Source organism: Erpetoichthys calabaricus, chromosome 5, assembly GCF_900747795.2.
Source record: "Erpetoichthys calabaricus chromosome 5, fErpCal1.3, whole genome shotgun sequence".
NCBI lineage: Eukaryota > Metazoa > Chordata > Cladistia > Polypteriformes > Polypteridae > Erpetoichthys > Erpetoichthys calabaricus.
Genome location: NC_041398.2, coordinates 17,413,208 through 17,428,106, shown reverse-complemented (window position 1 = coordinate 17,428,106; position 14,899 = coordinate 17,413,208). Strand labels below are relative to the sequence as shown.

The following is a 14,899-nucleotide window of genomic DNA, read 5'->3' as shown; positions in this document are numbered from 1 at the left end:
TATGTTGACATAAACCTGTTAGCTTTTATGTATGTTCACCCATAACATACGAAAGTCGGATGTAGTGACTTGCCAGTTGGTCGATGGACAGAGTGAAGCTTGGCTGAGATCGTTCTGGAATATCAGCCAATGTCTTGAGAAGGAACAACAGGTAGCCGATATAAATTGCTGAAAATCAAAAAAATAAAAAATCACTGCAAATATGCTGCATTAGCCATCTTAAAATGTAAATAAAACAGTCTCTACGTCATAATAATCACTTTGAGTTTTAATACATCTTTTATGTCAATGTACATTATAATTGTGGCTTGGTGCATTTGCCTGCTTGATTTAAGGGTCTCATCACTTCTTAGTTTCTCCAAAATGTTATGCACGGATGGGCCAGAGTTATTGTAAATATACGCATGTTCTCCCATCAAGTTTTCTGTTTTAAATCCCAACGTTTGATGAGGCTGCATACATACATTTCAAACCTCTTTTTGTGCATACGCAAGTTTTATAAATCTGACCCCTGGTGTCATGAACAGCTTACGAACTGAGGCAGACATCAAACTGAGCATGGAGGCCACTCCACAGCAGGGTTCACTGCCATAATGTGATTGAGTGAGAGTAAAGATAGTGTCCAAAAGAAACGTTGAACCAAAAAACAGTTGAAAACACTCGAATGTGCAGTGGCTTTAAACAACAAAAATCTCATCCGTAGCATTCTCTAATCTGCAAATGCTGCTCTGGAGAACAGGTCTCTCTTTATTGGACTCGGCCCTGAAGGGCTGGGGTCAGTTGCCCACACTGGGTGTTCTTCTCGAAGCTGTGGATGATCAAGGAAATGATAATGTTGGCATCAGTGCCTCCTATCATCCCGGAGTGGTAATACATATCTTTGAACCCAGAAAGTAAACTTGGGATGTGCATGCGTGAAAACACACATCAACACTTGGCCACAGCAGATGGTGATTAACACAGCAGACACGTGTGGGGTACGAAGGAAAGATGGAGAACTTAAATAGACACCAGGAGATCATTCACAGTCTGTTTAAACAGTGGACAGACCAGGGGCTCTTCCATGAAGTGCACTTAGCAGGTAAGACTCACATAAATCGACAATCTGAGCTAGGTTTTTTAGACATTTCTGTTCTGCTCAGTAAAGAGGATCAGCGCAAGTCAAACTTGGTGACCGAGGCCACTAAGTGTCACCTATTAGGCGGCTCCGTCCCAGCTGAAGATGAAGCTTAGCCGAGTGATCAAGTGGTCAGGAAATTCACCATCGATGGGAGACAAAAGGTGCAGAGTAGTTTATGTTACAATATCTAATATGGCTGTATTCTGATCCTACATATTAATTACAAAATGGTAAGAGATAGGTAAAACTATATATTTAAAAATGCCAAGAATTAATAAGGGCGGCACGGTGGCGCAGTGGGTAGCGCTGCTGCCTCGCAGTTGGGAGACCTGGGGACCTGGGTTCGATTCCCGGGTCCTCCCTGCGTGGAGTTTGCATGTTCTCCCCGTGTCTGCGTGGGTTTCCTCCGGGCGCTCCGGTTTCCTCCCACAGTCCAAAGACATGCAGGTTAGGTGGATTGGCGATTCTCAATTGGCCCTAGTGTGTGCTTGGTGTGTGGGTGTGTTTGTGTGTGTCCTGCGGTGGGTTGGCACCCTGCCCAGGGTTGTTTCCTGCCTTGTGCCCTGTGTTGGCTGGGATTGGCTCCAGCAGACCCCCGTGACCCTGTGTTCGGATTCAGCGGGTTGGAAAATGGATGGATGGATGGAAGAATTAATAATATGACATTTTAAATATCGTCATTTGTCGCCACCTGTTTTTTTTTTTTTTTTTTTTTTTTTTTTTTTAAGAATATCTAATGTTGCATTTTCAGCTCCACTAGCATTTGTTCTGCTTTGTTCATTAAAATATGGTAAAACATTAAAAAAAAGCTAAACTGGCTATTAAAAATAACAATTAATTGTTATTGCCATTAATGCCATTCATTCCCTTTGGACTTTTTGGTCAGCAAGACGCAAAAGGAAATGATAAAGAAATAGAAACAAAAACTGTCTGTTGGGGTGTGATGTATAAAATGAAAATAATAAGTTATAGAAAGTCCCAAACACAAACAGTGCACAGATATTCACAGTCACGTCATGGACAAGAACAATGGCCAACGTCAAGACCTTCTAGAATTGGCTGTGGTGGGCTGCTGTCCACGAGAACTACATAGAGCTTTTGGACCACCAGCACAAGTAAGGATTTGAAAGAAAGCCCCTTGTCACTATGATAGAAGACATGACAATATGTGTGTGTGTGTGTGTCTACTGTATAATAATAGAGTAGCATGTCAAATAGATTGTTACACACCTCAATATTTGACTGAAGGTGGACCTCGTCATTATTTTTATTATTTTATTTATTTATTTATTTTTTTTTAAATAGTAAGATATTAAAAATAGAAAACGCTTTATTTTAAGGTCTGACAGTACAATAGAAACAGTATAAAAATTGTGATGTCCATTCAGTGCACAAAAAGTCAGTTTACTTTCAGCAGCCCATGATGTGGCCATTCCTAGAAAGTCTAATGAATGAGGGAGTTCGGTTTGTCCGTAACAAATATTGTTAAAAGTCAGCACCGACCCCGTGGTGTTTACTAACAGCTATGGGACTGTTGTGAAGTCAACTCACTGCAGCAAATGCTTTACTTTAACACAAATTGTTTACGTCAATTCAATTTCTTTGTTTTTTACACCTGAATCCATGTAGGTTCAAGGTTGCTTTATTTAGTGCTGTTTACACAAGAAAACATGAAATTTGCCTTCTCAGTTGCATCTAATAACAAGACAGAAAGAAATGAAACAAAACAGAGACAAGACAGGTTAAGGTAAGGCAGTTAGATAATGCGTATTTACACAAAAATGATTACAGCATACATGCATACATACATATCAAACCTTAATCATTTTCTCCGATATTCTTCATTAAAAAGTCGTATGGCACTAGGAAGAAAGGAATTTCTGGAACGATTTGTGTGGGTTTTCAAAGCAACTGTCCTTCCTGATTTACTGACGTGGAGTTGTATCTGTAATCGATGTCTGTTGTCAGTTGAGATTATTCCTAGTTTCTTTAGCGTCATCCTCTGACACACACTTGCCAGATCATCTCCATCAGTCCCAATAACTTTAACTGCATACTTAGTAATCTGCTGGAGCTTCTTTTTAAATTTTGGTTTGTTAGATCACTAAACCAAGCAATGAAACTGAAAGTGATAACAGACTTTGATAAAAGGACAACATGAGGTCCTTGTCTACTTTAAATAGTTTGAGTTTACAGAGGAGAATTAAACGCTGATTTCTTTTAGAGAATTTTTTTTGTTTTTGCTTTCCAGGTAAGATTTTTATCTAAGTTCCTAAGTATTTAAAATGTATGTAAAATGCATTTTTCCAAATATGTACCAGTGACACTTCAGACTTCCCTAACATCATCGACACAATAGACTGCACTCGTGTGACGTCCGGCACTGGCAGGCTCATTAGAGGCCGAGTGTGTAAAACATGAATCATTCGTCATGTCAGAGCACAGGGCAGTCCTGTCAAACGACACTTACATGTGTGGCCCCTCATATTGTGTAATCAGCCACAGTGATGAGCGCAAACTAATCTTTCTTTTTGGTTGTGTCCTGAATCCCAATAGTAATTAATTAAAAGTGTTCAATTTAAATGTGGTTGTTTTTATTTTATCATGACAACATGTTTGTTTTGCTTCCAGCATTTCCATTCCATGACGTCATTGCTCACTGCAACGTGAGGTTTCTAGTGGCATGGCCCCGGTAGATGAAGCTGCCCTGAGTGTATAACATACATGATCGGATTTAATAATTCTCTGTCCAACATTGTGGACACTTTTAAATAATTCTAGTATGTGTTACTTTTTGATTCTTGATTTTTTTTTTTTTTTCCTCTGATTTTGTCTCTTCCTTGGGTTTTGCTTCCAGTCAGTTTTCCTGCACTTCATTGCCGTTTTCCTGTGCTCCTGTACTTATAGCCTGCCTGATGAAGGGGTCTGAGTTGCCTTGAAAGCTTGCATATTGTAATCTATTCAGTTAGCCAATAAAAGATGTCATTTTGCTGGACTTCACTGTGCTCCTATTTGAATTTCCAGGTTCAGTACATCTCAGTTCTACATCTTGTTTGTGTCATAACCGATTGCTAAATGCGCGATATATGTCTGAATATAAATGAATGTACTAGTAATTCTAAAGGATGTTCTTCTATGCAGTTTTCTCTTGTCACATTGACTCTGAAGTTGTCATTGTTTTAAGAGTTTGAGGTCTGATATTATAAACTAGCATGTTTACAAACAAACTGGATAAACGAAACCTTCTGTATTTGAATAATGATATTTAGTTATGCAGTGCAGAAATACAGAACAGTAATGTACTCGGGCATTGGTCTTCAATATATTGTCTCATAGCTTCTCTTGCTTTCTTAACAGCAAACACATTTTTCTGTTATAGATCAAGTGCTGTTTCTTGTTCAGCTGCTAAAAAGACAACCACTGTCCTTGTTACTTGTTCTTTTGTCTCCATGATACAATGTGCATCCCATCAGATTCACACTTAGTCACAAATACTCAACCTACAGATACAGTGATCCCTCGCTATATCGCGCTTCGCCTTTCACAGCTTCACTGTATCGCGGATTTTATATGTAAGCATATTTAAATATATATCGCAGATTTTTTGCTGGTTCGTGGATTTCTGAGGACAATGGGTCTTTTAATTTCTGGTACATGCTTCCTCAGTTGGTTTGCCCAGTTGATTTCATACAAGGGACGCTATTGGCAGATGGCTGAGAAGCTACCCAACTTACTTTTCTCTCTCTCTCTCTCTTGCGCTGACTTTCTCTGATCCTGACGTAGGGGGATTGAGCAGGGGGGCTGTTCGCACATCTAGACGATACGGACGCTTGTCTAAAAATGCTGAAAGATTATCTTTACGTTGCTACCTTCTGTGCATCTGCTTCGTGAAGCGACATACTGCACGGTGCTTCACATACTTAAAAGCTTGAAGGATACATATTGATTTTTGACTGTTTGTTTTTCTGTCTCTCTATCTCTCTCTCTGCTCCTGACGGATGGGGTGTGAGCTGCCGCCTTCAACAGCTTTGTACCGGCGGTGCTTTGCATACTTAAAAGCCAAACAGCCCTATTGATTTGTTTGCTTTCCTCTGTCTTTCTGACAGTCTGTGCTTCTGATGCGCACTCCTTTGAAGAGGAAGATATGTTTGCATTCTTTTAATTGTGAGACTGAACTGTCATCTCTGTCTTGTCATGGAGCACAGTTTAAACTTTTGAAAAAGAGACAAATGTTTGTTTGCTGTGTTTGAATAACGTTCCTGTCTCTCTACAACCTCCTGTGTTTCTGCGCAAATCTGTGACCCAAGCATGACAATATAAAAATAACCATATAAACATATGGTTTCTACTTCGTGGATTTTCTTATTTCGCGGGTGGCTCTGGAACGCAACCCCCGCGATGGAGGAGGGATTACTGTACTGCACTCTCCTCCATGTAACTCTTAGCCCTCACACTATCTGGGATGCTTAAGTTTTACAACTGCTTACAAAATTAATGGGTTGCCTCAGCCCATGTCGAGCTGACGGTAAAGACTTTGCATTTTTAAAATTGATTGGGCCACAATTTGAAAATAAGGCTTATTCAAGCGAGACTTAATCAGCTAAGTTTCATTTTAATAATCTCTCTTCTTAGACTACGCTAGGAATGGAACTGTGGGGTGAGGCAGAGACGCCAACCATTGAGCACCCAATTTCATGTTAAGATTTTATCTATTTAAAGATATTTTAATTCTTTATTTCATTGCAGATTTATGTGTGAATGTCAGCTTCTGTCCATCTTCAGCTGCTCAGCCCCTTCTTGCCTGCAAACTGGAACAGAAACAAGACAATGAGATGATGAATAAATCAACAACAGGATTGGAGAATTTGGCAACGGCCTCTTTCCAGTGTAGTTCTCTTTTTTCAAGAGAACCTGTGAAATCTGACCAAGAACAAGCACATAACACAGATCAAGAAGCTTTGTGCGCTGGTCAAGCATGTGGAGAAAATTTTAAAAAGAAGTCTGAATGTAAAGATAAGTCAGTTCATTCAAAACCAAAGCCATATTGCTGTTCTGGATGTGGCAAAAGTTTCCTCTTTAATTACAACCTTCAAATGCACATAAGAAGTCATACTGGAGAAAAGCCGCATTCTTGCTCTTATTGTGGCAAAAGATTTAGCCAACTTAGCAATCTTCATACTCACACAAAAAATCATACTGGAGAAAAGCCACATTGCTGTTCTGAATGTGGCAAAACATTTATCCATGTTTCAGATCTTCAGCGTCACACAAGAATTCATACTGGAGAAAAGCCATATTGCTGTTCTGAATGTGGCAAAAGTTTCCTCTTTAATTACAAGCTTCAAAGGCACATAAAAATTCATAATGGAGACAAGACATATTGCTGCTCTAAATGTGGCGACATATTTAACCAGTTTAGTGGTCTTCGGAGTCACACATGTGTTCCTACTGGAGAAAAGCCATATTGCTGTTCTCAGTGTGGCAAAAAATTTAGCCAGAATAGGAGTCTTCGGAATCACACAAGAATTCATACTGGAGAAAAGCCATATTGCTGTTCTGAATGTGGTAAAGGATTTAGCCAGAATAGGAGTCTTCAGAATCACACAAGAATTCATAATGGAGAAAAAATGTATTGCTGCTCTGAATGTGGTAAAAAATTTCACCAGATTAGCAATCTTCAGAGTCACAAAAGACTTCATAGTGGAGAAAAGCCGTATTGCTGTTCTGAATGTGGCAAAAGATTTAGCCAGGTTACAAATTTTCAAAATCACACAAGAATTCATACTGGAGAAAAGCCATATTGCTGTTCTGTTTGTGGCAGGAGCTTTGCTCAGATTAGCAATCTTCACACACACACAAGAATTCATACCGGAGATAAGCGATATAGCTGTTCCGAATGCGGCAAAAGATTTGTTCAGAGTAGCAGTCTTAAGAGTCACGCAAGAATCCATTCTGGAGAAAGGCCCTGAAAGGAGTATGTTAGAGGGGTGAAGAAGCAGAAGGAAGAAAGAATGGAAGAAAAAGTCACCTTTCCAGTTACTCAAGTGTTGAGTACTTTCACGTGGTGGGCTTCATTGTAAAATATCTATACCAAACCTTATCAAAGTGAAGCTACTATTATAGTAGGAAAGGTTTTTAACAGAACAAACCACAAAAATGAAGCTTGAGCTAGAAATGAAGATGACTGGACACAGTCCAGTGGTCACTTGAAGATAAAGATGAGTTTGTGTACTGTGACTTTTATGCAACAAATCCCAAATTTCTGACTAGAAGATTTGCGAAGAGGGTTTGTACAAAACCAGAATCCTAGAAAGTAGTATCAGTTTCCAAAGTAAATTAAACAAAAAAACTGATGCAAACCTAAGATTACTAATATGCATGATTAAAGAAAGAGAGCAAATAAGCCAAGAAAGATTAGAATAATTATCAAAGCAGAAAAAGTAGAAGTTATACAGGAATAATGGCAAGACCTCTGGGTCATGAGAATTGAATGGGCAATGACCTGGGAGGAAGAGAAGAGGAGAGATCTCGTATGGTGTGGCATCTACACAAATATAAAAGTATCAGCCACCGAACAGTAAAAAAAGAGGAAACAGACATAGTTGAAAACCGACTCGGAACTAAACATCCAAATATGAACAGCAACACAAACAGAATGCTTACTACTCAGAAATGCAATGTATTTAAAAGTAGCCGATTCTAAAAACAAAGATATGCAAATAATAAAGGAAGTAGTTTTGAAAGAATTAAGAATGGAAGGAATTGAGGGGCAACAGCCTGAAAGTGACAACAAGGAACTGTGTGCCACAGAAACTGACAAGGACCCCAAGAGAAGTTAACTCCAAATATTCAAGATGCAGAACAGCCAGACATAGAAAAAACTACAAAAACACCAACAAAAAATCGACAAAATACCAAAAAGGATAAGACATCTGAAGAGCATACCCTGAAAGAATCAGAAAAGGTACCGTCAATAGAGGAATAAAGAAATTAAGGAAATCAAGGAAGAGCTGCTGGACCTTGTTGATGTGGACAAACCCACAGATATCTAGAGAAGAGAGAGGTGACCAAGAATATCAATAAACATCACCACAACGCAGTGTTAGAGCTGAGGTCAAATACTATGTAAATAAAGTCATCAGCCTAAAACTAGCAGAGCAGAAGAATATTAGGATAAGGAAAATCAGCAAAACTACATTCCTCCATGGGTGAAACAAATTGAGGGGTTTATTTAACCAAAGCCGACATGGAAGAGGTAATGTCTTAGCTAAAATACGACAGCTGAAACTACAGTACTGTATTTCAACACAGGGGGACTCGAACTTCACAATAGCAAAACAACAAACTCAAAATCCTTGCAGAAATTCAGAAGCTAAGAAGGTGCAAACAAAAGCGAAAGGAAAATAGCAAAACAGATTATTCAGGGACAAGGCACAAATGTGTTGTAGAGCGTTGGGTGGGGACACAGTGGAAGTAACTACACCACCAGAGAAAAACAGATGTTGAAACACTCTGTGCTCTTGGGCATCCTCATGTATGTTTCTCCAATCAAGAAAGCGGACTGGTTAGGAAAAATCCAGAAAGACATAAAAACAAAACAATGACGGGAATGGATTGGCCTCGGTAGCTACTGAGAAATGGTAAACACACTTAAATCTGCTGCTAACTGGAGGACACCCAGCCCTGATGCCTTAACAGACTTTTGGCTCAAACAACTGACAGCACTGCAGCAGGACATGACTAAATATAAAAAGTCATCCATGCAGGAGCCACAGAGGACACCACAGTGCCTCACTACTGGAACAACACTTCTAATTTCAAAATCAGGCCCAACCAATGAAACAAAACACTACCGCCCTATACCTTTCCTATCCACAGTTTATAAACTCTTCAAAACAATTGATAAGAGAATTCATAGTCACCTGGAAGACAACACCATAACGGCAGCAGAAGATAAAGTTAACAAACAATCATCATAAGGAACAAAAGACCAGCTATTGAAGAGAGCTGTGATGGAGTGCTGCACAAAGGGAAGAAGCCTGAGTGTTCCTTGGGTGGGTTACAAGAAAGCCTTTGACAGCCTGCCACACTCGTGGATACTCCGATGTTTGGAACTGCACAAAATCCACCCTGCTCTCATAACATTCATTTCCACCACCATGAACCACTGGCAGACACACTTGCAGCTCCACCAAAACAAAGGAAAGATTACAATTCCAAATATACAAACCAAAAAAGGAATTTACCAGGGAGATTCGCTTTCACCATAGATTTAATGCCAGTGCCAACAGTAGTGAAGCACCCTTCTCAGTATCCTTTGTCATGGATTCAACATCAGCACCCAGAACCAGCCAGACCCCCTGATTGTCGCACATCTTCTGTTTTTGGATGATTTGGGAGTAAATGAAGTTGAAGAAAACAATCATAAAGAATTATGGAGGAAAACTGCAAAAGAATACATTTGTCTTACAAGGATGATACTCAGACCTTCCCATATGGCACACGATAAAATCCAGGCAGTAAACCAACTAGCCATCCCCATCCTCTTACAGCTTTAGTAGCATAGGCTGGCCACAAAATGACTTGCATAACCTGAACATACGTGTTAAGTGTATAATTATGGTAAATCTACTAAGACTGAGTTATTGTTGTTGTTCCCTTTAAGACAATGTGTCTTCCTTGTAGGCGTGCGCGGATGTTTGTTAGTTTGGTTGGTGTTTGTATTTCAGTTCTTTTTCAGTTTGTGTTTTTTTTGCATTGTTGAAAGTAAAGTATTTCACATTCAAACTGGTGTGCTTATTGAAGACTAACACCCAGCGCCATAGGCACCATCTTCTTATGGGATGTCAGTAGTCCTGTACGAGAAGGATCAGAGACATTTATTATAAAAGCAAACAATTAAAATATCCAAACGTGCATCAAATAACCATTTCAATAAATACAGGTGCTGGTCATAAAATTAGAATATCATGACAAAGTCGATTTATTTCAGTAACTCCATTCAAAAAGTGAAACTTGTATATTAGACTCATTCATTACACACAGACTGATGTATTTCAAATGTTTATTTCTTTTAATGTTGATGATTATAACTAACAACTAATGAAAGTCCCAAATTCAGTATCTTGGAAAATTAGAATATCAATTAAGACCAATGCAAAAAAAGGATTTTTAGAAATGTTGGCCAACTGAAAGGTATGAACATGAAAAGTATGAGCATGTACAGCACTCAATATGTAGTTGGGGCTCCTTTGGCCTGGATTACTGCAGCAATGCAGCGTGGCATGGAGTCGATCAGTCTGTGGCACTGTTCAGGTGTTATGAGAGCCCATGTTGCTCTGATAGTGGCCTTCAGCTCTTCTGAATTGTTGGGTCTGGCGTATTACATCTTCCTCTTCACAATACTCCATAGATTTTTTATGGGGTTAAGGTCAGGTGAGTTTGCTGGCCAATCAAGAACAGGGATACCATGGTCCTTAAACCAGGTACTGGTAGCTTTGGCACTGTGTGCAGGTGCCAGGTCCTCTTGGAAAATGAAATCTGCATCTCTATAAAGTTTGTCAGCAGCAGGAAGCATGAAGTGCTCTAAAACTTCCTGGTAGACGGCTGCGTTGACCTTGGACCTCAGAAAAAACAATGGACCAACACCAGCAGATGACATGGCACCCCAAACCATCACTGACTGTGGAAACTTTACACTGGACCTCACGCAACGTGGATTCTGTGCCTCTCCTCTCTTCCTCCAGACTCTGGGACCTTGATTACCAAAGGAAATGCAAAATTTACTTTCATCAGAGAACATAACTTTGGACCACTCAGTAGCAGTCCAAAGGCGAGACGCTTCTGACGCTGTCTCTTGTTCAAAAGTGGCTTGACACAAGGAATGCGACAGCTGAAACCCATGTCTTGCATATGTCTGTGTGTGGTGGTTCTTGAAGCACTGACTCCAGCTGCAGTCCACTCTTTGTGAATCTCCCCCACATTTTTCAATGGGTTTTGTTTCCCAATCCTCTCCAGGGTGCAGTTATCCTTATTGCTTGTCCACTTTTTTCTACCACATCTTGTCCTTCCCTTCGCCTCTCTATTAATGTGCTTGGACACAGAGCTCTGTGAACAGCCAGCCTCTTTAGCAATGACCTTTTGTGTCTTGCCCTCCTCCTTGTGCAAGGTGTCAGTGGTCGTCTTTTGGACAACTGTCAAGTCAGCAGTCTTCCCCATGATTGTGTAGCCTACAGAACTCGACTGAGAGACCATTTAAAGGCTTTGGCAGGTGTTTGGAGTTAATTAGCTGATTAGAGTGTGGCACCAGGTGTCTTCAATATTGAACCATCCATCCATCCATCCATTTTCCAACCCGCTGAATCTGAACACAGGGTCACGGGGGTCTGCTGGAGCCAAACCCAGCCAACACAGGGCACAAGGCAGGAACCAATCCCGGGCAGGGTGCCAACCCACCGCAGGACACACACAAACACACCCACACACCAAGCACACACTAGGGCCAATTTAGAATCGCCAATCCACCTAACCTGCATGTCTTTGGACTGTGGGAGGAAACCGGAGCGCCCGGAGGAAACCCACACAGACACGGGGAGAACATGCAAACTCTACGCAGGGAGGACCCGGGAAGCGTACCCGGGTCTCCTTACTGCGAGGCAGCAGCACTACCCACTGCGCCACCGTGCCGCCCGTTCAATATTAAACTTTTTCACAATATTCTAATTTTCCGAGATACTGAATTTGGGACTTTCATTAGTTGTCAGTTATAATCATCAACATTAAAAGAAATAAACATTTGAAATACATCAGTCTGTGTGTAATGAATGAATCTAATATACAAGTTTCACTTTTTGAATGGAATTACTGAAATAAATCAACTTTGTCATGATATTCTAATTTTATGACCAGCACCTGTACATTTGTGAAATTGTGCCTTTAAAAGTGCCCTCATGTGCTCCTTAAATAAATAAATAAAAATCATCCCTGTAAAGTTGGGGTTAGCTGTGCTCTCCCTGTGGCATTCGGGAGCCTCTTGTCCCTAGATCTTCGATACTCATAACCGAGATGAGCCGTGCAAATGACGACACACACATCCAGACATGGGGTAGGCGGTGCAATAGTGAATTAGTGTTTTTATTAAACATCAGTCCAAAAACAGACAGTGCAGTGCAATCTTCTTCAATAAATAAATAATCTATTAAAACCAAGGTGAATGTGGCGGTTTAACACAGTCCCAATAAATAAGCCATTAAAATGAGTTTAAAATCACTTGGCAGTACACAGTCTCTGTAAACTCAGTCCCCCTTTAAAATCGACATCTCCTCTGCTTACCCCTTTGTGCCAAGTTAAGACATACTCTGCAAATGTTTTCTATGATCGGGCGACCTTATTACAACTGAGAGTGCGCAACCATATCAGACTTTTCGACCCGATCTTGCTGGAATCCCACCCTGAGCTAGCGTGCTATGCTGACTCGATGTTGGGTCGACCCCCGGCAGGGAGCTCTTCTGAGAACAGGCCGAAGCGGAGGCGCGGCAGACGAGGAGGAGCTGACCGAAGGCTCCGGCGCTTGGTTAGGAATGGAAGGCTAACCCTCCCGGTCATACTGTTTACAAACGTTCAGTCTCTGGAAAATAAGATGGACAAGCTCCATGATCGGGTTTCCACGCAGAAGGACATTCAGGATTGCTCCATAGTTGTGTTTCTGCGAAACCTGGCTGGGGGAGAGGACACCTGATGAGGCAATAACACCAGACGGTCACACGGTCTTCAGGGAGGACCGAGGCGCTGCGGACAGCGGTAAGACTCACGAAGGAGGAACGGTCGCCCTCGTCAAACAATTGTGGGGTACCGACTGTAAGATCATTTCTAAATCCTGTTCTGAGAACGTGGAATATCTGACTTTGAAGTTAAGGCCATTTTATCTGCCCAGAGAACTTGCAATGCATCATTGTGAGTGTCGTGCAATCTTCGGAAAAATATGCCTAAACTTCATCAGTTTGTGATCTTCCCCACCAGGGGAAATAAAATACTGGACTACTGCTACAGTAACATCAGAAACCTTTTCAGCTGAACCAGAACCTCATTTTGGAAAGTCTGATCACCTGGGGCCTCATGTATAACACCGTGCGTAGAACTCACACTATAACATGGCGTAAGCACAAAAGCGGGAATGTGCGTACGCACAGAAAAATCCAGATGCAGGAATCTGTACGTACGCAAACTTTCACGTTCTCCCACTACATAAATCCCGATCAGCGTGAAAAGTAACGTACGTGCTTGCGCCTTCTGTCCCGCCCCAACTCCTCCCAGAATTACACCTCTTTGAATATGCAAATCAATATAAATAGCCTTCTGTGAAAAGACAATGGGAAAAGCACAGGGGGAAATATAAGAATTTCAGCGAATACCAAGTGGAGGCAAAGAAAAAACGTACTATTTGTTGGTTTAAACAGTGGTATAATCAACAAAAGGAAGTTGATCAAGTGACAGAGTGTCGGAGAAACTCGAAAGCTCAATTTCACAAAGTCGCACAGTGCCCGAAATAAAAAAGAAATCACATATCAAAGTCGCAGTGAAAAGGCGAGTCGTAGCCCACCGTCTGAGTGTCATATGAAAGCTTATTAGGGTACAGACAAAAAAAATAGGCGCACAGTGGGGAAAAAAGCACGAAATGTCAACTTTAATCTCGAAATTTCCACTTTAACTTTAGAACATCATAAACTTCATCTTAAAATCGTTTAATTTACTAGTTTCTCAAATCCCATTGTAACTAAAGTAGCACATTAAATGCTTTGTTCTGTATTTGATCTTCTATGTGCTCTACATGTGTGAATCACTACCTGCTTCTTAAACGGGCTTTCTCTTTCTCCGACAGGACATATAATCCATTACATTTGTGATATTACAGCTCTCTGAATAATTAAAATACTGAGATGTATACGTGATATCTTTTTCATGATGATAGGAATGAAAGCATGTTATTAAACATGGGAACACGGTGGCGCAGTGCTTGTTCATGTCTCACGCAAGAGGCTTGCGGCGCCATGCGCGACCTTCGATGAAATAATTTACTGCAGAAGTACTGTCTCTTTTAAACGTACTAACCTACAATTCCTGTCCTTACTTTTCTTTCTCCAAAAACCCAATCGCCACACAATCAGCTATATAGACGTGAAGCCATCTGTAAGCTTAAAACGCAGATTCTTCAAAACTTTTAAGGAACATTGAAATATCTTGTAGTACATGTTTAATTATTCTATCCGTCTAGCATTCCAGTGTCGCGTCAGCACCAGCAAGAATACAATGCAATGCAGGTACAATCCCTGAACTAGCTAGCGCTGCGGCACTGTGTCCTCACATGTTTAATTATTAAAAATACAGATTATTTAAATGAAGTTAAAGTTTTATCTGTATAATGTAATCAACATATTTTGCTGCATTTTATCTTAAAAATGATATCGTCATCATATGTAAATACGCGCTTTATAAAGTGGCACAGGTTGTGCAATATTATAACCGTAGTGCAAGTTTACAGTGAGGTAATTGTACTTATAAGTAAACAGTTCTACAAGGAGCACTTGATGGACTGATTGAGTACGTTTATAGTTCTTGGGATGAAACCTTTTCTAAACCGCGAAGTCCGTACTGGGAAGTCTCTAAAGCATTTTGCCGTGGCTCAGTCAGCGTCTGCTTCATGCTGTGTACCGATATTTCTCTTTCCGATCAGCTGCTGCTGTGATTCCTCACTCAGATACAGTGATATAAATACTCCGAGTG

At 40.6% G+C, this 14,899-nt stretch overlaps 1 protein-coding gene across 1 annotated transcript in view; it reads left to right on the top strand.

The window, feature by feature from the left end:
- Window positions 1-9,806, top strand: part of LOC114641767 (gastrula zinc finger protein XlCGF26.1-like) — a 32,824-nt gene extending 23,018 nt beyond the window's left edge. The window contains exon 3 of the mRNA XM_028790788.2: window positions 5,867-9,806. Coding sequence (XP_028646621.1) covers window positions 5,867-7,089 — 1,223 coding nt within the window. The 3' untranslated portion in view covers window positions 7,090-9,806. The remainder of the gene's footprint in view (window positions 1-5,866) is intronic.
- Window positions 9,807-14,899: the final 5,093 nt, after the last annotated feature.